Source organism: Pantherophis guttatus, chromosome 2 (genome assembly GCF_059756535.1).
Source record: "Pantherophis guttatus breed Tessera chromosome 2, ASM5975653v1, whole genome shotgun sequence".
In the NCBI taxonomy this organism is placed as follows: Eukaryota; Metazoa; Chordata; class Lepidosauria; order Squamata; family Colubridae; genus Pantherophis; species Pantherophis guttatus.
Window position 1 is genome coordinate 189,843,141 of NC_142064.1, and position 24,962 is coordinate 189,868,102.

General features: G+C 34.8%; 1 protein-coding gene across 1 annotated transcript in view; it reads right to left on the reverse strand.

The window, feature by feature from the left end:
* Positions 1-6,401: 6,401 nt before the first annotated feature.
* LOC117656364 (solute carrier family 22 member 4) overlaps positions 6,402-24,962 on the reverse strand; it is a 65,249-nt gene continuing 46,688 nt past the window's right edge. Inside the window, exons 5-10 of the mRNA XM_034404531.3 lie at positions 20,612-20,738; positions 17,602-17,699; positions 15,990-16,204; positions 13,180-13,362; positions 11,954-12,089; positions 6,402-9,891 (exon numbers count right to left, since the gene is read on the reverse strand). Coding sequence (XP_034260422.1) covers positions 9,810-9,891; positions 11,954-12,089; positions 13,180-13,362; positions 15,990-16,204; positions 17,602-17,699; positions 20,612-20,738 — 841 coding nt within the window. The 3' untranslated portion in view covers positions 6,402-9,809. The remainder of the gene's footprint in view (positions 9,892-11,953; positions 12,090-13,179; positions 13,363-15,989; positions 16,205-17,601; positions 17,700-20,611; positions 20,739-24,962) is intronic.

Consider the following 24,962-nt stretch of genomic DNA (forward strand, 5'->3'; position numbering starts at 1 on the left):
AGCAGCGCAAGGGAGTGTGACAGGCAGTGTGGCTTGAAATGCATTTTTAAAAAAATCACATTGTTTATTTAGGGCATAGGCAACCATATTTGCATAACATGTACAAAACTAAGAGAATAATAGATCTAGTGAACCAGCTTTGCCTCAACGGTTCCTCTGCCTCTGTATTGTTTAGCCCTGGATTTCTAAGAACAGTACAGAAGTTAGTTACCCAATTTCCTTACTTGCCTAGTCCCACGAACTAGTCCATTTTATTTATTTTATTTAGGCCAATAAAATGCTCACACCAATTTCTGTAGACTTAGCAGGAAGCCATGATGTTTGTTTTGTTTATTGTTTCTTGGCATCACATAACATATAAATTGATACATTATGGCTTTGCACTATGACCACTGTGTTATGTTCACCAAATCATAGTTAAAATAAATTATCAGTTATCACTTTAAATTCAACCTTATGGCAATCTTTCCCAACCTAATTATACCTCCTCCCAAATATTTTGGAATGGACAATGATATTCCGTCCGTGTCCATTACCATATTCCAATACTGCACATTGGTATAAACTTTTATTTTTTAATAGAAAGCAATACAACAAGCAACAAGGACTGTTCTAAAAGCATTTGGTCCTACCCAATCCAGTCATTCTGTAGCTTTTAAAGTAGCTTTTAAATGACTGTTCTGAGGTTTATTTACTGTAGGTTTATTTTTAAAAATATACATTTAAACAAAAACAAAACATGTTACCCAAAGATTGATACTTGTTCATAAATTACTATCAGATTTCCAAAAGTTTAGATTGGGGTGCCATAAATACTTACAAAATTGTTTATATTCTCAATTCTTAATGCACTTTTGTTACTCAGATTTACCAGTTGCTATACAAAATTTGTTTAGAGCAATGAAATCTGTGATGATGATTACTACTGAAATGACTCATATCACAATTTATGTGACCTTTCTCCACAATAGGGATGCGGTGGCTCAGTGACTGAGCTTGTTGATCAAAAGGTCAGCAGTTCAGTGGTTCAAATCCCTAGTGCTGCGTAACGGAGTAAGCGCCCATTACTTGTCCCAGCTTCTGCCAACCTAGCAGTTCGAAAGCACGTAAAAAATGCAAGTAGAAAAATAGGGCATTCTGCGTGCCTTGGCGTTTAGTCCACATGACCACGGAGATGTCTTTGGACAGCGCTGGCTCTTCGGCTTTGAAACGGAGATAAGCACCGCCCCCTAGAGTCGGGAAAGACATATGTGCGAGAGGAACCTTTACCTTTACCTTGTCCACAATGCAGTGAAAGCATTGAGTAAAATGTTCCAGTTGAGTTACCCCTACTTCAAATTCCAAAGCACTGAAGTTAGTATAGTTAAGCATTTTAATACAAGCTATTTAAAAAAAGATCAGGGTGAACTATTTTTTTTCTCAAACAACTAAATAAAAGTGTAAAATAAGCCTAGTATCCTCATAATCAAAAATTATTTTGAATAGACATAGATTAGTTCTTAAAATTTCAGAACCTAAAATGAGCCAGGAAGATTATTTATATATTATAAATGTTTCTATACAGGTAGTCCTCGACTTATGACCACAATTGAGCCCAAAATATATGTTGCTGAGGCATTTTTGCTCCATTTTACAATTTTTTCTTGCCACAATTGTTATGTGAATCACTGCAGTTGTTAAGTTAGTAACATGATTGTTAAGTGAATCTGGCTTCCCTTTTGACTTCGCTTGTCAAAAAGTCGCAAAGGGGGATCACATGACCCCGGGACACTACAACCATCATGAATATGAACCACTTCTCAAGCATCTGAATTTTGACCATGTGATCATAGGGATGTTGCAATGGTAAGTGTGAAAAAATCATTTTTTTCAGTGCCATTATAACTTTGAATGGTCACTAAATGAACTGTTGTAAATCGAGGACCACCTGTATTCTCAAATCCCTCAGGACTACTGGTGGATTATATAAATCTAGTGGCAGAACATAAAATCCAACCATATAAGTAAAGCTAATTGAAGATTTTTCTACATAATAGGCAAATAATAGGGTATTTAAAACAAGGTGAATTAATTGTAAATACAAGTTGTAACTGAATAAATATCACTAATGAGCTTCCATAAAACCAACTGTCAAATCTTGGAGTAGCAAAAGCTTTTAAAGATATTTGGTTAATTACTTGACTAAAGGTTAAGTATGCACAATATGGGTGTGTGTGATACATGGCAATAATCAGGAATCCAGGTCAAAACAACATTCTAGATAACTCTGTGATATTTCTTTTAGCTTGGACTGTTTTCTGATTTGGCCTGAATTCAGAAGTTAAACTAGGTAGGCTGGTTGCCCATGAATGGGATGCCAAAAGAACCTTCTAGAAGACAAAGGCAAATCACTTTGATGCTATGCCAGAAAAGCCTATGTAGATATGAGAAATCAAGTTTGAAGTAGACGGGGGGTATTTTTAGTGGAACAAAGGTAATGAGAATGATATGAGCAGTATGGCAGCTTCCTCACCCAAGCCCTGTCCCTTTCCTAAGCCTTTTTCTATAGCCTCACATGTATGTATATCCCAAAGGGACAGAATATGCATTTCTGCTTTTATCACTCTTAGCAAAAGCAGCAAAACTCTGTGGATCCTCCTGAAGGAGACTTTTCCTATATTGGATGGTCATTTTCCTTCAATCTTGAGTTTTACCAAGCAGAAACTTTAATAGGAGAAAAACCTTGGTTTCTTCCTCAAAATATAATCTTGACATAACAAGTGAAATATGTGATCTGCTCAAGATTGAATTCAAACAATATGCACAGCTTTAACTCATGTTTTGCAAAGCACAATGTCTTGATTAAATTAATATGGAAAACCAAAACCAAGTTATATTGTGACTGAGTATGACGCATGAAGAATGAGGCAGGTAATGATAATAGACAAAAAATAATTACATATTTGTGCTTATCTTTAAATCAAATAGTGGCTGGGAGAATAAAAAAGGTTTTTTTAAAAAGGCAAAAAGAACTCTTACTACCCGTGTTTTCCCAAAAATAAGACCTGGTCTTATATATTTTTTTTCCACCAAAAAAGGCACCAGGTCTTATTTTTTGGGGGGGGTCTTCCAGTGACTCACCTTGCAGCGGCGGCAGCACCAACAGCTCTGCCCAGAAGCTTGCTGCCAGCCCACTTCTGTGGCCACTTGTTGCCACTTGTGCGCGTCAACCTGGCCTCCCTTTTCTCAGGAAAGGCCTCTGTAGCTGAAATGGGCTCCGGATTGATGCATGTGGCACCCCTGGCCTGTTTCACCATCAAAGGCCCTCCCGGAAAGGCCTCTGCAGCCAATAACAGAGCTCCGGATCGATTCGGAACTCTGTTATTGGCTGCAGAGGCCTTTCCTGAAGGCCTCTGACAGCAAAACGGAGGCCAGGGGTGACGTGCACAAGTGGCTGCAGAAGAAGTGGGCCGGCAAGACAAGGCAGATGTCGGTGTGTGTGAGACCTGGTAAGTAGGGCAGCTCCAACCCCCAGCTTCATTTTTACCCATGCATCTTGCCCCACCCCCTGCACCCCAGAGTGGGTGGGATATTAATTAGGGCTTATTTTGGGGATAGGGATTATGTTGGGCACATGTGTAAAAATCAAGCTAGGATTTACTTTTGGGGTAGGTCGTATTTTCGGGAAAACATGGTACTCCCATATTAAAACTCAAGTCTTCTGTAGATATTTTAATTAAATCAGAAAAGATGCATAATGAAAAGATGGATTTGTGATTAAATATAAAGCAGATTAAACAGATGCCATAGAATTGACAAGCCATTGAAGTGAACAGCTTGTTCCTTTTAAAATCAACTAGCAACAGCAGTCGAAAAATACATCACAGGCAGCACTTGATAGGTAAAGAAAAGTATATTGGATGAATAGTTCTTTCTTTTTACATATTTATATTCTTTATTTTTACAAATAGCTCAAGGCACTGAACATATCCAACACAGCTTCTTCTATTTTCCCCAAAACAACCCTGTGAGGTGGGTTGGATTGAGGGAGAATGACTGGCCCAAAGTCACTTTTCCAAGACTGACAGTAATATTTCAGATTTAGCTCCCTGCCAATATATAAATATGCATTCAAAATATATGTATACAACCATATTTACTATGTAACATCAGACTGTTCCACTCATCTAGCCAATTGTACTGTTGCCACCTGTACATCTATCAGTTATATATTACGTGTATATGTATTCCAATTATATAGCAGGAGGGATTCAAAATTTAATTACATTAAGCAATGAAATACAATATATTACTATACTTCAGTTAAATCTAACTCTTGTTTGCTATCTTGGAGTTGACCACCTGGCGGATATTTGAGGCTTCATACAAGCCTGTACAGAGACCAATACTTGAGGCTTCTACAAGTCTCTACATTTTTTTCTTTGAACATACTCCAGGAAGAGAATGTGCCATGGCATGAGAATAATTAAAATAAAATAAAAATTATCCAATTCAGAAGCCATTTATCTCAAACCTCAAATATGTGTGTCTGCCTATGAAAGATAGCGCTCATAGGGTAAAAGGTAAAGCCTCTCTCAAGTTGAACTAAAAAGAGCCTTGGTAGTACAGTGGTTTAATGCACCCTGTTATTAACACAGCTGCCTGCAATTTCTGCAGGTTCGAATCTTACCAGGCTCAAGGTTGACTCAGCCTTCCATCCTTTCTAAGGTAGGTTAAATGAGGACCCAGTTTGTGGGGGCAATAAGCTGACTTTGTATAAATATACAAAAGTATGAAGGCTATTGCTTAACACATTGTAAGCCGCTCTGAGTCTCCGGAGAAGGGCGGCATATAAATCAAATTTAAAAAAAAAAAAAAAAACTCCACTCTTGATGACTTTATAGAGATGACCTTGGGTTTCCTTTAAACAATATATATATGGTTGTCATTGCCTTGTTTTATTTCTTCTACAGCTCCTGAATGACAGATCTTGCAAATGAAGTCTTTGAAAAGGCTTAGTGTTTCTCAATTAAATGGAGAATTACTTATTGCATGTTTGCTTGGATAGGAAATAGATGAACTTGTTAGTATACATCTACTTCACTTAGCAAGATATCGTTCCAAAGACCTGAGGCTGCAGATATATTTCTAAATGAACAGCTTACATCTAGCTAATTTGGAGAAAGATTTGATTTGAAAATTCGTTTAATAAAATCTTAAGAGAAACATGTTCAAAATATGTTATCTTGGTATATAAGTAGAAATGTAAAATCTGTTTGCAGATACCCATTTCCACCCCTCAGTGTTGAAATTTCAAAGTGGTATCTTAACCTAAAACTAGATCCAAAGCTGCTTATCATTTTGAGATAACCAAGGGGCCCTCCTAATTGTCTCCAAAACTAAAATTCAAAGTTTATCTTTCCAAGTAGAAGATATTTTTGAAATATTAACTTTGTGAAGATTTTTAGAAATTAAGAAAATGAGAATAACTTATTTCCAATTATTTGTTCACCTTTTTTATTCAAAGCAAGAATGTAAATTTAAATGTATTATTGGGGATACAGTTGCCTAAATTTTGAAGCACAAAATTCAAAATAAATGGTTTTCAACTATTCTGTAAGTTTCAGTCTTGAAATGATATAATTTCCATCTTCATACCTGTTTTGAACTCAAGAGAAATATTTTGAGCCTGAAATACTTCCACATTCAGTAATGTAGTGTACATCCCTATTTGAAACACAGATCAGTCTGCTGTTTTAAAGAGACCCAGTCCTCAAATCAGTTGTATATAATTTTGATTTAGGGATTGCAGTTTTGATAAATTTGTGCAAAGTATAAATCAGTAACTCTTTAAAAATGCACATTTCTTAATCTCTTTTTGTGGTGCAGCAGACTAATCAAGTTGTTCTTCTGGAATGTCATTTGATAAATTGCCACATTTATTACATGACAATAACTATCAGACTAACTAATGTACATCCATACATTCTTTTGAGCTTGAAAAGTATTGATGTGAATAAAAAATATTTAATAGCTTTGGTAATTGTTCAAAGTATTTTGTTTGCTTTTGGGTATCATGGCTGCTTTATTTTGTTATTATTTGTGTAAGATACCCTATCCCAAATTTGAAATTATAACGCAGAATTGATTGTAGTGCCCTCATAATAGTCCTAAAGTGATTCTTTCATATTTATTGATATATCTGTGTTATTTAACACTAAATCAGCATTAACTCTCTCAGTCCAAGTTTCATTTGTTCCCCAACTTCCATCTTACAATATATATTCATGTTTCATATTGATTTGTTAGTTCTTCGTACTAAATAAGGACAATGTCATCAGATTCTGAAGGAAATGTATTTTTTATCTTACACACGGAATTTCCCTTTTTTAAACTCTTCAAGCACAGAAAACAACTCAGCATAAGTTTTGAAGGTTTTGTTTATGTTTTACTTGCAATGAAGAAAATAAAGAGATACTGTTACAGGGTGATACATGACAGATTCCATAAACTTTATACAAATTGGCACAATCCAAATGAACAGCAAAGAGTCCAACATAGAACATAAATTTTTAAGATAGGAGTTCCTCTCTGCCTTACACCTTTGTCTTGATCTGCTCTGAGGATCCTCCAATAGAAAAGACCATTGCACTTCCTTCCCCCATCTAATCACAAAACCAGTTCTTTCAACAGGAGAACCTGATTCCAAGCAATATTCAGTACATTATCAGATACAGTATAAGTACAATCCAAAACACATTTAAAAGAGCTGTTAGGTGAGATATATGGAATAGATAACTCACACTTTGGTTAACTGAGAAACTTCAGGTTTTTTTTATACAAGGAACACCAAACATAACTACAAGGCACTTTACAAAATTAACAATTAAATGGAATTTGTTCAGCCTGATTTATAACTTGTATTGCAACCTAATAGGAACCAGATTCCTTCCTTTTTAATGTCTTTCAAGGCAGTAGCAAAAAAATGGAGCTGTATTGAAGTATTGATTCCCTACTTGCATGACTGGTGAATGTCTTTCACTGAATGAAACAAAATTGTGCATACTGCCTACCAGGAGACATAATTAAAACTTTGGCTAGCACCACAATTGTTTTACAGAAAAAATAGAATAAAAGAAGGACTAAAATGTGACAATGACTTGCCTTCTTCCATTCCAAATGGTCCTCCTTCCATTTCCTGTCTTCAGAAGATTGCAACCATTATCTGAAAAATCCCTGAGAAAAGTTTATATTGGCAAACAATGTACATTTTACTGAAAAATATTTTGATGCAGTAAGTATAGGATCAATACTGCAGAACTTAATATGTCAAAAACCCATGCCTGGAGGTTATAAATCTTCAGCTACCGAGCAATGAAAGGCAATTGTTGAGAAATACAATTGTTGCTTTCTTCAGCAGACTTTCTTCAACTACTAAATTGGACCTCATTAAATGAAAGCAGCTATATTGTAAGAAATTAAGGATATATCACAAGGTTAAAATGTCTTTACAGTTTGTACTAGGTCAGGTAATACTGTAATAGTTTTGAGAAGTGATCCCTCCAAAAATTAAAAACAAAATTGCAAAATCACAATCTTCTAGAAAGTGCAGCTTTCTAAACTGGACAGTGTTGAACTAAAAATCAAGAGACTCTTAAACAATGAAAAAACTCTAGCAAAACTAGATTCTCCAAAAAAGTACCACAAATATTGTCTTAGAAACAGTTACAATTGCAACAGGGTAAAACTGTATAGGAATCCATTATTTTGTTTAAAATATTTATACATAATATATTTATACATAATATATTGCCAGATTACAATACATTATTAAACAATTTTATTTGACAGATTTTTGTTGAGAAAGTAATTAGCGTGAACTTTTTTTTCCCTAAGTGGTGTTTCAGAATCCTGCCTGTTTGTCATAGGTAAAAACCTGAGAAAACACTGGATCCACAGCGATAGCTTGCAATTCAGAACCTGGCAATCTTACAAATAACTTGAATATTAGAAGAGTCATGTTAAAGACTATGGAAATATTTTGTACCAGAACCATAAAAAATTGAAAAAGAAATTAATATAGCATACATTAATATAATGTTAGCATCACTGCACAGGATTCATAAGGCAACGTGTTCTCCTACAAGGAACAAGAGGTACTAGTCCTGAATTTGTCATTTGAAAGTCAGGGGTTAAATGCTGCCTTGCTCTTTTGCCATTCTTTTTCAAGGTAGATACAGATGCTCCATACAGAATGTGAAGTTATTAATCTTTAGTTTTCAAAGGAGTGGTTAGAAAAAGCTGCTTTTATAAAGACTTCCTTTGCCATATTTAAAACTTTTGCTAAGTAAAATTTAAAGCAGCCTTCACAGAACCATCACAGATAATGTCCAAGATAGTCTTGTCCATTAGATGTATTAGAATATAAACTCCATCATTCTCATAAATAGTCAGCATTTTCTTGGGATCATCACATTGGAGAAGATTTGTCTAAGGTCATAAAACAAATTGTTCTGGACTAGTAGTATTATAACAAAACATGCTGTGTTCAGATTAATGATATAAAAACACAGAATATTGTGCAGTTTTGCTACAGTTATGATTCTGATAAGTGGGTTGCATACTTTTTAATGAATTAAATCTGATTAATATATTACTAAGAATGGTACTTGCCCATTAAAAGCAGGAAAGCCAGTTTCCTCCATGATGCAGGCAAGATCTGAATTACAAAGTTTAACATTTTCATAAAATGCCATTTTAAGCTTTTCAAACAAGAAATAGATGTAGGCATATGATTTTGTTGACAAAAGATAAAGAATTTCAGTGTTAAATGGGCAACAAATTGTGATCTATACATAAAGACCCAATTGTCTGAATACTTGATTTAAATCACTATCTTATCATATGACTTTCTCAGCAATGGATTTGCTGACAAACTCATGTACGCCGTCATCTTTAATACTTATTTTATCACCTAAAATGTTTTAAAAATCCAGTTTCATGAAACAGTTTCTTCTGGCAGGCTGACTTACATCCAACATAACACCTGATTTATATTTCTCACTGAAGAAAATAAAGAGCTGTATTTGGGCCCAGTGAATTAATTAATCATATAAATAACTAAAATGCCAAGTGTGGAGAAAACCTGTCTACATACTGTCTGCATTGTTCTTTCTTTGACAGGCAAATTTCCTAAAAGGTAGAAGCCAATGATAGTTAATTTTAAATTTTGGATTTTCAGAGCTATTTTCTGGTTGACAGAGGAAAACATGGTTATAATTTATTTCTAATACTAATTTCAAAATATGTGCTTCATTTTTAAAAATATCTTTTTAAAGCTTAAAGTTACATTTTATTATAGTCAATTTTTTCTTTGAAAAATTTTTCAAGCGAGCCATAGAAGATATAGCCCTTTCCTCAAAAAAATCTGCCATTTATTCTCTAAAGATAAAGTCTGGATTAAGATTATAGATCTTAATCCAGACTTTAGAATACTTAAAAATGATGTTTAGAGTTCAAGAAACACAAAACTAAAATGTTATATAAAGTATAAATACACATATAACAATAAAATAATATCTGCACCTCAAGAAGAGATGAAAATATTCAAGACCTCACAAAAATGCAAATCCCAAATCAAGGAATACAAATAGTTACTGATAAAAGTAACTTGTGCCAACACAGCAATTTAACACAATTCCACATATTTGGTACATCAGTGTTCTGAGAACCGCAGGATCATTAGGAAAAGTCTCTCTAATAGTGTTATTGACTTTCATATATCTTTAGAAATACGGTTTACAACAAACTCCTCCATTCAGTTGATATGATCAAAATGATGTCATATTCTTGATGGTCAGTTCATTTTGCTCTGAATTCTCTACCCTGTAGAGATGTTTTCTTTTGCTTAACCTAAAAACAATAGGAAATTGTGTACATTAGAAATGATGGCAGCAAACAATTAGCTTTCTTACTGATAAGACTAATGCTTTCTTATCAAAATATTCTTTGGTATAAATGTGAACTTATTAAGGAAGGAGTGGCTCTGATTGATTAAAATCAGTCCCGAAGACAGGTAGTAGGGAATTATTTCCCCTAAACTGAATGAAAAGCATACTTTGTGGAGAACCTGGCCTTGCAAGAATGGGGTGCTAAAATGGAAGCCTCATTCTGTAAACTCTCCATGTAATTCCTTCTCCAAATTCCATACCATGAAAAGTCCAGGCTGGAGGTGGTGGCAGCTGTTGACACTGCTAAAAGCCTCAAGCCTCTACTTCAGGCCCAGGCCCAGGCCCAGTGCTGCCGCCAATGAATGCTGTTTTGCAGGGCAGCCATAAGGTCATAAACTGGGAAGGAGGGAATAGGGCAGTTGCAGCAACCCGTGATCATACAATCAGCTAAGTGCCTGATTTCTGATCATGTAATCATGGGACCAGTGCAACAGCCATAATCATGCACAGGTCATAAATCCTTTCGTTCGACACTATCATAATTTCAAATGGTCACTGAATGATTGTTAAGTCAAGGTCTACCCGTATGATAACCTTTTTTTTTCTTTGTTATTCATGATATCCTCAGGAATCTTCCCAAACTTAAAAATTCAAAATTATCAATGTTCAATGTTCTTTATATACTGTTTCTTTAGAGCAAAATTTCTGCTTCCGTATGGTATCACAGGGGGAAAAAATATTGCCTACACATTTCTGAACTTTTTTGGTATATACGTATCATGACATCTGAATATCTTCTCCAAGATACTTTTCTTTTCCTATCAAGTGCTGGCCTATGATGTATTTTTTGACTGTTGCTAGTTGATTTTAAAAGGAACAATCTGTCCACCACTTCAATGGCTTGTCAATTCTATTCTACGGCATCTGTTGTCATTAGTTTGATCTGCTTTATATTTAATCACAGATCCATTTTTTCATTATGCGTCTTTATTTTCATTATTAGAGCTTACAATCATTTGATTTTCATTTATCAGAGTCCTGTCATCAGCACAAATTGATATTATCTTCCTCCAGTTTTAAAATCACATTAATCTTCCATCCGGCTTTCAATATACATTCCATGTAAGTTTGAATAAATAAGGAGAGAGTATATCCACTCCTGTTTCACCATATTCTATACAGCCTGGTTTTCTTTCCTTCGTAGATTTCTCATGAGGACAATGAGTTTATTTATTTCAATAGATTCATTTCGCTGCCTACCCAACAACTTCAGTGATTCTAAACGTTCTAGGATTCCCAGTTTCCTAAGGACATTCCAGAGTTTGATGTAGTTGTCTGATCAAAAGGCTTTCTATAATCAATGAAGCACTTATTGACTTCTTTTTGGTATCCTTGGCATTCTCAATTATGAAATTGCCTGAGTAATAATAATGTCTCTTAAAGCAGCTTGAACATCTGGTATTTCTCTTTCCAAATTGGGCTATAATGGCACAATCCTTAACGCTATTTTGGTTATATGTGAAATCGAGGATTTTTTTGCAAGTTTGTAAACTCTGTTAAGCTTCCTTTCTTGTTATTGGTAGAATGACCTCTTCCCATCTGTTGGACCAATGTGTCAATTTCCAGTTTGGGTGGCATAGTTTAATTAGAATGTTTACTGATTCTTCTTCTGTTGTTTACAATATTTATATAGATATTCCATCAGTTCGTATAATCTTTTGATTTCATAATGGTCAGAATGCTGATCTAATTATCTTTTGGCAGAAGCATTTCTTATAAATAGAAAATTATTTTTAAAGTATCTTGGTCATTAGCATAACATTCAGAATTTTAATCTTCCATTTTTGCTTGATCCTTCTGAATCAGTTACTATCTGTCCACTGACATTCTTTAGCATACCAATTTGAGATTGGAAACTCTAGATCTTTTGAATGAATTACCCGTAGTTTTTTCCATATCTGTTTCCATACACAATGCCTTTATATGAAATACAGTAAGGAATTCTATTTCAGTAAGATTGTTACCCTTTAATTTGTTGCATCTCATCAAATGTCTCTGGCAGGGGCTTTCCATAACTTTCTGGTAAGAAGAGGGTGAGAATCCCTATCGATAACGTTAGACTGCCCATGAGGATGTAAGGCAGAAATTTACCATAGGCACCTGGTAAAACATAAAAAGTAGGTTTATTATATAATGTTACAATATTAATTAATAATCACTATCTATTTGATTCCTGTCCTTTCCTCCTGTATTTATCTGGATGTATTCCTTTTAACAACAGCAATCTTCGATTATCTTTACTTTAAAATTATATTATTTTGCACTATCCAATGCACAGTATTGTGCTATTTGTCATGTGATTTAATTGTGCAGGTTTTGCTCCTTTGAATAACATTTTATGATATGTTTCTTACTGCACACCTTAGGTAGAAGGTATGATTTAAAAAAGTCAGACATTTAGAGGGTGATTTATTAGATAAGATTTATGAATGATTGGCAATTAATGTCTATGTTTGAAATCCATGCTTCAGTATTGCATACTATGCAACAAAATATTTCTTGGTATTTTATTAAGAATTGGGGGTTTTTTTTGGTTGTGCCTTTAAATCAGTGTTGATTCCTTGGCAATATTTTAGAAATGGTTTGCCATTGCCTACTTCCTAGGGCTGAGAGAGTTACTAGCCTAAGGTCACCAGGACGACTAGAACTCCTCCTTCCTGAGCCTGATACCTTTAACCACTATCCCCAAATAGTTATCTACTAGTGGTAATAATTACTGGTCATGAATTATAATCTACCATTGGAAAAGAACTAGGAATCAAGTGCTGAGCCATGGGGCCGCAGTGGTTAGAGAGCAGTACTGCAGGCTACCTCTGCTGACTGCTGCAATTTGGCAGTTCAAATCTCACCAGACTCAGGGTTGACTCAGCCTTCCATCCTTCCAAGGTGGATAAAATGAGTTCCTAGATTGTTGGGGGCAATATGCTGACTCTATAAACTGCTTAGAGAAGACTGTAAAGCACTATGAAGGGGTATATAAGTCTAACAATTATTGATATTGCTTCTAGAAGAATAATGATGCCTTCCACAGAATATCTAGGTCTTTTGAAAGACAATGTGAATTAAGCCTACAAAATAAACACAGGATTAATGAGACCACAGAAAAGCTTACTGAGTATTTCTACATCATCTGAAAGCTAAATTAGGGAGCATTTTATTTTGAGCACATTTAAAATGATAAATTTCTTACTCAGGAAAACAAAGTATGGTGCAATAATGCTGCCCACCCGGGATGACATGGAAGTAGAACCCACTGCCATGTTTCTTACTATCGTTGGGTAGAGTTCTGCAGTGTAGACATAAAGCATGGAGAAGGCTGATGTGATCCCAAATTTCCCCAACATCACTAAGATGAGAGACAGAATGTGGAGATCTGTGGAAAGAAGTTAAGGAAGAAACGAAACTTCAGTGCTTCTTTTATTATCAACTTTGCACAAGTTCTACTTTTACCTCAATTTATCATCGTCATCATCATTTTAGCCATTGTCTATGCACTGCAGGATGAAGGCCTCTTCTGTGGATGGTTTTTTATCATTCAATGACTGCGTTGGTCTACCTGCCATACAAAGCTGAGAAACCTCCTTAGGCATGCTTTTAAGGCCTAATTCGTACCATTCCATGAATTCTCAGAAACTGATACAAAATCTTTTGAGAATCGTGATACTAATATAGATATCTCCAGAACAGAAGTGGCTATGCATGCAAAGATGACTGTGCATAAGTGAAATATCAATCACAAATAACCATCTTACGTCTTCATGGCTGCATATCACAAAAAAAGGTATTAGAGCAAGCTATCAGAGGCTAGGGAGAAAAATCACTACTGGCAAAAATTACCTAATTAATGCGGGCATTGGTCATACAATATAGCTATCCAAACAATACTCTTCATAAAGATACTAGGTGAAAGCACAACTGTAGCTATGTGAAACTGCAGGCATGATGGTCTGAGAGCATATAACTGACTAGAAGTCTTTCTAGCTATTTTTTTGCCACTCATCTACGGTGTGTTTAATAACCCAGGACACTATCACAGATTCAAAGACCAGTCTTCAAAAGGTAAAGAGATTTCATGCACCATAAAACCTGAAGTAGAAGCCATGCAAAATAACTGCTCAATATTTTGTTGGCCTGTGACCATAATATTGATCGATTTGATTTGTTTCTTTAATGTTGCTTCTTCTCTGAAAGAATGGCTTGTTGGGCCTGAAAATGAAAATTATAGGCATGCAAAAAAAGAATCTTTCAAATCCAAAGTATAGTCAGATAGATATGAAGGAGAAGACATTTGGCTAGAGATACTGTCAAGACCGGGGCCACATGAAAGTTGGTATCAACGATGATGCTGTAAAATTTATTATTATTTATTTACTTTATAAAATGTGTGTGGTTACTCTAGCATAAAAAAAAACTTTGGGTAGTGAACAACAGAAAACAAAGTAAAATAATTACAAAACATTAACCAAGGAACCATAAAATAAACTGAATTACACAATCATACCTCTGCTGGGTTTATCTATTATCCTGGCCCAATACCTGGAGGAAAAGTCAGGTTTTCACAGCCTTCCAGAAGACCAAGAAAGTCATGGCCATTGGGATCTCAGGCAATGCCAATGCAAAAAATCAACACTAGATCTGAAAATACTATTGGAGCTGATTGTGAAGCAAGAATTAAATAAAGGATCGGAAAAAACAGGCATCCTAGTGGCAACATGAATTGTTGAGAACCTGGCATTCTGAACAAAAGTGAGTGTAGAAGAGTGTCTCAATCTGGAACTTGGGAAACGAATAAGAACTTGAAGGGTAAAAGGCCTTGTGGTAATGTCCATTGGTTAGAAGCAAATCACTTCCACACTTAATACTTAACACTCTTACAAAAATGCAATTATTAAAAAATTAAAAACTCACAAACTCAGAGGCACGTGTGAGGGCTGATCATAAGTCAATTTTCACAGTGCTATTGCAACTTTGAACATTTGTTAAGCAAATAGTCATAAGTAGAGACTGCTTGTATGGCAACTGCAGAATAATTGAAGGTACTGCAAGAGTATTACTGAGGCATTTCAAACCTCAGTTGAAGTCACTTGGGGAATCATGAGTAATTAAAGGGATCTTGCACAGAGAAAATGGGAATGATGTTAGAATGTTATTGCCACGATATAGTAATGTTTGTAATGTTATCTTGTACTGTGCTAAACAGAATTGGAAGTCAATGCCTTTTTCTCTCTTCCCTTGTACCTCATATTCGATTTTAAATTTTGTATATCTATGTGTTTTATTTCATGGCTGTGCACCGCCCTGAGTCCTTCGGGAGTAGGGCGGTATAGAAATTCAATAAAATAAAATAAATAAATAAATAAATATTTTCTTTCACCCTTTCTTTCCCTTCCCTTAATTTCCCGTTTTTATTTCTCATTGTATTTTATATGGTACATTGATAAAACAATAAAAAAATTTACACACACATACACAAACACAAAATAAAAGAATGTTATTACTATCAGAACTGAACTGTACTGGCCTTTAGTGGGCAGCTGCAGAATTGCAAAGTTTAAGAACCTCTGCATTTAGATTCAAATGTAATTATTAAAAGTCAATTATATATTTATTCTTTTGCCCAGCCTTAAACCCAAAGAAGGCCAGTAAGAGATCACAGTACACAAAAGCGGAGCAACTATGTTTGGCTTTCCACCAAATTCTCTCTATCATTTGGACATTTCCTAAAAAAAAAATAAAAAAAAATGCACAGGTGTATTTTGTAGATGTGTGGTACACAGAGATCACAAAAATAAACTGATAAACATTCCTACAATGTTCTGTGAATGCAGATCTCTAGCTAAACATAATCTTAATGAATTTTCCTGGAATAGAAAATTGAGAATCCATATGATATAGGTGTAAAAAATTCTTTAACACTTGTTCCATCTCCTCATACAGTATTGTCATTTACTACAGCACAAAATGACACAAAATGAATGAACACACACAGACACATCTTACCTGAAGGTACTAACTGTATGAACAAAATAACTCCTCCTCCTAAGAAGAGGGTGCCAGATATTGTATAACGTCGTGGTAAGACCCGCAAGAGGAGCCAAGCAATCACATAGGCTGGGACCTCAATGACTGCTGACAGAAAACAATTGAAGTAGGCATCTCCATGCAGATTGGGGGTGCTGAGTGACAAGCCAAAATAGCCAATAGATGTAAACATCCTGAGATAAAAGAGAAATTAGCAAATGTAAATAGTCACAATCTGGCACAATCAGCCCAATAGCAGAACTGACTTATTTCATATTTTATTATTTCAGATGGCACTTTTTTGAATTGGAATGGAGTAAAATATGCATTGGGAAATTACACATACAACCTTCTGGACATTTATGTTTTGATGCTGCTTTTCTGTTTTTCAATAATTTATATAATTTATGTAAACAAGTATCTTAATCAAACGGGGCTAAATTCATAATATCCTTGGATGAAATACAACCCAGTCCTTCTAATGACAACAGAGAAAAGCTGACTGTTTGCCCTAAGTATATTTAGTGCTGTTTTATGGCATGTATCTGTTAGAGGCAAGCCATCCAATGAAACGATCTAATTTTAAATGTTGATTGCTCATATGGGAAGACAAGAAGCTCCTCAGGAATCTCAATCGTCCAATTCAGTATACGAGATGCTAAAGATTTAACTTAATGAACTGAGAGTTAAATGTTGATTCCTTCTGTTCAGAAAATGTATGATTGTGGAAAGTGTTACACAATAAATGGTGCCTACGCAAAGGCTTGTATCTGAATCTCCTGATAATCTATAGTACAGTGACAATGTTCATTATTATCTGATGCCAAAAGTGCTTGCATTAATAGTAGTTTTTAAAAACTAATGTCCAAATGGCTATTTAAATAAGCAGGCTTTATTTCTTGCATTTTACCTCTGCTGATAAAGTTCAGTATTTTCAGTAATATAAAATTATTAAAAAGAAAACCATGCAAAGAATTGACTGGACTAAGACATCTCTGGTGGTTAAACATAAATTGTTTCCTTTTTTTTCCTTGACTTTTCATTGTTTGGTTAAATTGTTTATTATTATTATTATTTTTCTATTAGATCTGCAGGGCTGGGAATAATAATAGTGTGATATTGTTTAGTCTGCTGTTATATCTAATCCTGTTGGTTAGTAATTAGCTTTGTCTGGTTAAAATGTTAAGGTAAAGAAGTAGGGAAAAGTGTTCTGACGCAGTTTAGTTCCTGAAGTGCTTCTGATTGCATGAACTCCATTGCTCACAACTCCAATATCCCTCCATACTTACACGCAACAGCAAGCAATCTAATAAAAGGTCCTCCAGGCGTAGAAAATTATTTATAAAAACTTTTGCAATTTTCTGACCTACATCACATTTTAATGGCAATTCACATGTTAAAGGCAGCTGAATACGCCAAGCAGGGCAGCGACATAAATTGATCAATTAAAAATATAAAATAAAATCTCATTCGATAAATAAGGATTGGAATGTCCCAAACAGCCTAACTTGCCCTGAACAAAAAAACAGATCATCGGGCCTCTGCATTTAATGGTCCTCTGCATTTAATGAGCCTGCTTTCGGAACCTTACCATAAAAGAAGAGACATAATAGTCATAATTGCAATGTTTCGTGATCTGAACAAGTCCAAAAACACACCCTGATGTTGCTTGGCTTTCAAATCTTCTACCTTAGGAGGAAAAGAAAGGAAAAAGGGAACATTCCAAAACCAAGCAAGTAAACAAACATAAATGTCCTGGATAGCATACAAGGCAACGAAAAGGAAAATCAAGCCGTTGGTTTAAAGAAGATGGATTGATCGGTTGTTTTCATTTTGACAATTTTATGTATTTTCATTCTCATTCTGCACAGATTTTAACCTGTTTTGGAGACCAGTTCAAAAGTGAATTATTTTTCAAAATTCTTTATTGTATGAAAAACAGTCTATGTTTGAGAATTAGCCTAAATTAGTAACAATCTATTAACAAGGATTGTTGGGAAAAGAGACCAATGAATTATGTTTATTGATGAACACATGACACGTACTCAAACAACAAGAGTTCCATAATAAAAATCAACCAGATATGAAATAAAATGCTCAACATGTTGATGTGGTTCCCAGTTTCATGGATAGTTTCCTTAGGAAGTACAGCTACTCTAGCCCTAGACTTACGGCCATTTAAAATTATGGTCCTGAAAAAGATTTGGTTCTTGCATTTATGACTGATTCTCGTACTTATGACTGTTGCATCTCCACTCCATCTTGAGTGTTTGGCAACCATCATGTATTTAGGGATATTCAGCAATCTTCCCAGCTGCCAACAAGCAAAGTCAATGGGGAAAGCTGAATTCATGCAACAGCCATGTGATTCACTTAATGACCATGATGACTCACTTAATAACAGTAAAAAAAGCCATAAAATTGGGCACGACTTATTTAATGACCCCTTCATTTAGCAATGGAAGTTCCAATCCCAACTGTAGTTGTATGGCGAGGACTACTATAGCTTTCTCCATCAGAGGTATGTTTGTAAACTGTCCAGGGAAAACCTTTGTCCTTAAGATAAACTCATAACAAATTAAAAGTAAAAGAGCTGAAAGATTAGCTTCTTTTCTTCATTAATGACTGCAGCTGCAAGTCATTAGCTCCTTAGAGAAGACAGGTAATGTCTATGAAACCAGAGCAATCAACAAGTAGAGATGACTAGATACTCAACTACTGTAGTAATGTGGTACAGCTATTTTATTTCATTTTTAGAGCAGAATTAACATTCTCCTAGGATTTTCCATTCCAGAATTTGGTTGGGAAGTGCCAGTGAAAACTGTGTCCCTAAGTTATAATTTAAAAAAAACCACATCTTTGTTTTTTGCATGTCTCTGGTAAAATTAGAAGACTTCTGAGTACAAAGTCAAGAGTTTTCTTTAACTATAAAAACTTCCACAGGAGTTCATTTCTGTTTCGCTCTATAATCTTTATTTTAACAGTGTTGATTGGGTTAGGTTCGGAGAAGAGGCATATCAAAGTTAAATGAAGTTAAAACTCCTTGCAAACTGAACCACAAAGAGACACACAACAGCCAACCAATGCATTGCCAATTTTTACTTTCTCTTAGCACCATTTTCTGCTTTATCACCATCTACAACCAAGAATATATAATTGGGAGAGAAAACAACTTCATACATTAGCTGGTAAATAATTACATTGGAGGTGGTTGTCAACCTTTGTTCCATTTGATTCCAAAAATCATTACCCTTCTCACGTTTTTTTAAAAAGTAATCTGAGACATACCGTGTGGCCAGAGCCTTTTTAAAAAAATGCTACAAGGGAATAAACTGGTAGCATACATATATAGCAGCCTTTATTCCAAGACTAAGATGAAAATGAGCTACACTAGATGGACTGCACATTTTCTCGACTTTTTCTATTGTTAAATGTTTGGGAAGGAGGGAAAATGCAATTTGTCCAACATCAGTTTCACAACTATATCGGTGGCCCAATCAAGTTCAGACATGCGTGATTCATTATTTGTCTACAGTTCAAAAGGGAGGTATGTGATTTATTTCACCGGCAAACGGAAAGATGGTAAAAAGTCATCCTGAAACTCTTAAGAACAATGGGCAGCATGCTTGTCCAAACCAGAAACACAATCTATAACAATTTATGGCTAAATGATAAACCTTGCCAATGTGATTAAACCACAACATTTGGGCAAGAATAGAACTACAGCTGACAAGTAGAATAATAGAAGCGGCACGAACTCCAAGCCGCCTCTGAAATATATTAAAATGCCTGCTGTGGGGTATAAAAGTGGAACATAGGCATGAGAGACCACATTGTATTTAGAATCAGGAAGGTTTGTTGGTGATCTTGGCTATGTTACTGTGCTAGCTAGATTTATATACTTTATTATTATTTTCGGCAGACATTCATGGCATATTGCCTGCCCTTGTTCTCTTCAAGGATATAGTGGTGTTTTATTGCACATATAACTAGGTTTATAGTGAAGTTCACCTGGAAAAATTGTTAATGCTTCTGAAGAACTTGTTATATATGAATCACTAATGGTTCTTACTGATAATAAGTAATAATTAACTCAGATATAAGTACTAGTGCATGCAAACTATCACTTGCTCTACCTTTTGTTTTTTAACATGACCAGTTTTATAAGTGAGACCTGCTATCTATCTATTTGTCTGTCTTCTGTCTAACTATCTATCTGATTTAGATTTTTATCCCACTTTTATTACTTTATAAGTAACTCAAAGCTGTGATCATATATAATATGTCCTTCTTCTATTTTCCAATCCTGTGGGGTAGGCTGGGCTGCAAGATGGTGACTGGTCCAAAATCATCCAGCTCAGTCACTATTATAATAGTGGGCTACAACAAGTACAACAAAAATATAAATATACAATTTTTTTGAGTCTTTGGCTTCAAGTAATTGTTAATGACTGATGACTGCCTGGACAAATGGTTTGTCCTTGCCTGCTTTCTAGGGCGGAAAGAGGGTGACTAGGCTGGGGCTTTATGCCTAAGGTAGGATTAGAATTTATGATTTCTAGCCAGGTACCTTAACCACTACACCAACTCCTAATACTTACGTCCACTGGATCTAAAATTATATCTGGAGCTGGAATCCTGTTTGTTTTTGCTGCCTTCCGAATAATAGCTTCAGCTTCTCCGAATCTTCCTTGAGAGATCAGCCACCGAGGAGACTCAGGAATAAACCTGTAACAAGTCCAAATTATCTCATTGCTTTTTTATTTTCATAAATTGATGCCATCACAGTGATTGAAAGGGTTTTCACTTAATTGTGATATGAGAAGCCAAAAGTCTGGTCACTTTCAATATAAAAAGACAAACATTTGAGTAAATGCTTGCTAATTCTAATAGAACAATTTATGTTAACGTGTATAATCCACTGAACTGGGCAGGTTGACTATGAATGTGTTCATAATAAATATATCTGCTTGGAAGTGAGTACAATACAGATAGTGTATCTTTGACATGATGGTAGTTTAGACTGTAAGTCAACTGGGCCCTATATAAATGCTATGTAGGAGCTAACATATGTTAATATAATGTTCTTCCTTACATCCTAATTTCTTCCCTTGATTAATAATTTTACAAACGCTTCAGATACATTGTACACCTATCTAGCTGCTTTCTATAATTTGGAAAAAAATGAAATATATGTATAAAAACCTGTAATACTAATTCTCTGCAGTGAGTATTCAAAGCTTCAAGAAAGATTTGGTATACTAAAATAACAGGTGACATCACAATCATTTGAATAAAATCTGTTATATAAATCCATCCTAAATATATCACAATTTCTTTTATGCAAATTGATACATTAGGAGCTGTGTGTTGATTTCACTTGAAGAATTCGATTAACAAGGTCTTATCTTTAGGGTCAATCAATCTGCGTGTCTTCTTGATGATAGCTTGTTTCTTCATAAGAATATTTTCTTGGAAAGGAAATTATTAAAATGTCCAGAAAAATAGTTCATGAATCTAATAACCTAGGGCCTCTAAAGATTTCAATGCTTACTATATTATTAATATTACTTTTTCAAAAAGTTAAGAAATATTAACAAAATTTTATAGGGACTTCTGATTTTACTTAAAAATTAGCAAGGAAAAATATTTTCAATTTATGTGCTTGACAAATGTATAATCAGTATCTTCATGAAGGAGTAATGCCCTCCCTTTTGTGAGGCAAATTTGGAGAGAACTCACAATCCCTATCTCAATTAGAGATACAAGTAGTCCTTGAGTTACGACCACAATTGAGCCCAAAATTTATGTTGCTAAGTGAAACATTTGTTAAGTGAGTTTGCCCCATATTATGACTTTTCTTGCCAGAGTTGTTAAGTCAATCATTGGATTTAAATTAGTAAAATGATTGTTAAGTGAATCTGGATTCCCCATTGATTTTGCTTGTCAAAAGGTCACAAAAGCTGATCACGTGTTCCTGGGACATTGCCGCTGTCATAAATATGAACCACTTCCCAAGCATCTGAATTTTGATCATGTTACCATGGGGATGATGCAATGGTTGTAAATGTGGAAAAATGGTCATAAGTCACATTTTTCAGTGCCATTGTAACTTTGAGCGGTCACTAAATGAACCGTTGTAAGTCAAGGACTATCTGTATAAACTTTGAGGTATTTTTAAAAGAAAATAACTTCAAAAACGAACAGAGGAGGATGTGGAGGACTAGGAACAGGAGTGAGCTAGAAGAAGTTTGCTGCCTCTGAAAAAAGTGGGCCTTAGAGAGAAAGGAATTTCCCAGGTAAAATGAAGTAAAGGGAACTGCAATTTCAGGAGATCCTTGTTTTTGTAGAAGTACGCAAATTACGATTCTTTGATTTGTTTAATGGGTTCCTAAATAACTTTGGGGTTTTTTTGGACAACTAATGGAAGTTCGGTGTTCAATGTCAACTTTCAAAAAATTTAATGTTTTGCCTCTAAAAACCATTTGTTAGCAATTATAAGAACACAACAGTATTTGTTGTTAACCAGTGCCATCATGTGTTCTGGCTTGCATCTTATCTTACAGTTCTTTTCTTAATAATTTGGAAGGCATTTCTGAACCGTGTATAATTGAGATGCCTCAATTATACACAGTTCAGAAATGCCTTCCAAATTCTCTGAACTGGTATCTTCCAGTCCAGAGATACCCATCTCTGAACTGGGTATAATTTTAAAATCTAAAGTTGTTACATTTTTAACTTTTCTTTTTTAAAAAAATAAGTCTGATCCATCTCTGGTTAAACTCGTCCTTTTTTGGGCGATGTTGCTGATGAAACCTCAAGTCACTATACCACACATCCAGGGCTTACAGTATAGATTTTTTTCAAACCTTTTTAGTTGCCAATAAATCAGCACAGATTGTGGGAGGCCTCTATCTCATAAATAGGATTAAGGAGATAACACCAAATAAGGTGTTTCCAGGAAACGACGTGACAGCAGCAGGAATTACTAAAGCACTCCCAAAAGACAGGAGGGCAGAGCTAGGATTTGCTAGGAAAGCAAGTTTGAGGCCTCCCAACTTCCATCTTACCAGCTCAGCTTTGCCACTACAACATAACATAAACACAGTGTTGCAAAATACCAGATCTTTAAATATTAAATTAATTAATGTTAAGTGGGATACCAACAAATTATAATGCTTACAAATGCTATAAATGCATCTATCATCTCAAACTTTCTAAAAGAGGAAACATCCATTCCTGTTGCACATGGAAAATCTAATTGTCCACTAACACACTGATGGTCTGATTTCAAGCCACAGATTTTGTTTGCTATTTTTAAAATTGCTTTATTTCCTGCAAGGATTAAAACCCTGGAGCATATATATATATATTAAATTATTTAATTTATATACCAATGTTTATGTTTCAATGCCCCTCCCCACAACTTAATAAAACAAGTATGCTAGTTCTAAGACAATCTATTGAAATAAGCAGTACAAAACATCGCATCCTATGTATGAGGATCCAGCTGTGTTCCACTAAGTTTAAGGTGGCTTATATCTAAATATGTGAACAGAAATGCAATTTAAAAGTACTGAATTTTTTGCTTCAATAATGGTAAGAACATTTGGATTGCACTGTTTTTTAAATACATATATTAGGAGACATACAGTATTTATTTAGCTACCAAATTTATATATATATTATTTAATATATCAATTTTCAAACAGGCTAGAATTCGAAGAAATTTAAAAACTTTATTTTATGAACCTGATTTTTTCTTGTTCAATGATAGTAGTCAGAAACAGAAGTTTGTGGTATAGGCCCTGTTCTTCTAACCTAGGTTTAAAATACGTGAATCTTTATTTGAATTTTCAAGGAATGCAACCTTTGATTCATTAATTGATCAAAACAGAGGTGACTACAAACATAAAATTCCTATTTCATCTAAAAGTTTTAATATTCATGAACCTGTGCACAGGGTTGTTTGTAGCAATACATTATTGATATGTCCTTTGTATGCCGCTTCCTACTCACAGGAAGGAACGATATATTTACAAGGGATTTCACTAAAATATAATCTCCTTGATCTATAAACCAATATCTATAACCAAAATATCTATAATATTTTGGCATCTTAGTGGGAAAAAGAGGATATTTACTGGTTAGGATCTTTACCGACTAAGGGGTAACAGACAATTGCTGGGCTGGAACAATCCAAAAAATTGCTAGACGGAAGCAAACAATAGAGGCAGCAAGGATGCAGGAGGGAGAGTTCTGTAATGTTTTGCTATCGATCTCGTTGTATAGAATTTTTGCAAATTACATCTGGTAGCTCTAGCTAAGTGAAATAGATCCCCATCTTCTAGATCTCCCCTTCATCCTACCATTAAAAGTCAAGAGTTTTTAATATTTGTTTTTGTTCCGTACTGCAACCATGTAAACCAACTTTAGAAGTGAACTAAATTTTTAAGAGGAAAATTCAGGTAAAAGCCAGAAGTACAATGACCAAGAATGGGGTGGGTGGGTGGGGGGTGGGCAGAAGGGCAGCGAGAGAAAGAATTTGGATTATATGCAAAGAGGTGTTGACTTCACAAATCTAAGACTGAATAGACCAAGAACTCAATAGGAGGGGACAGGCCAAACAAGACAAAAAGAAGCCATTTTAAAAGGTGGAGGAAAGATAATACCTCACACTTGATTCATATCAATAACTCTATTTATATTATTCAAAGCATACTAATGTGGCAACAACTACTTTTTGAAATAGTAATCAAAAAGTAGCTCCTGTCATTATTAGCAAGTAGATATTCTGAAATAGAATTTTCTTATTCTGATACAGAGAAATATTTCCCATCTGTCCCGTCAGATTTAAAAAAAATGATTTTAGATGGATTATTTTTTTGGCACTCTGCATGCAAAACTGGAAAAGAAAGCTAAACTTTTTTACGTTTGTGGCTTTCTATTGAT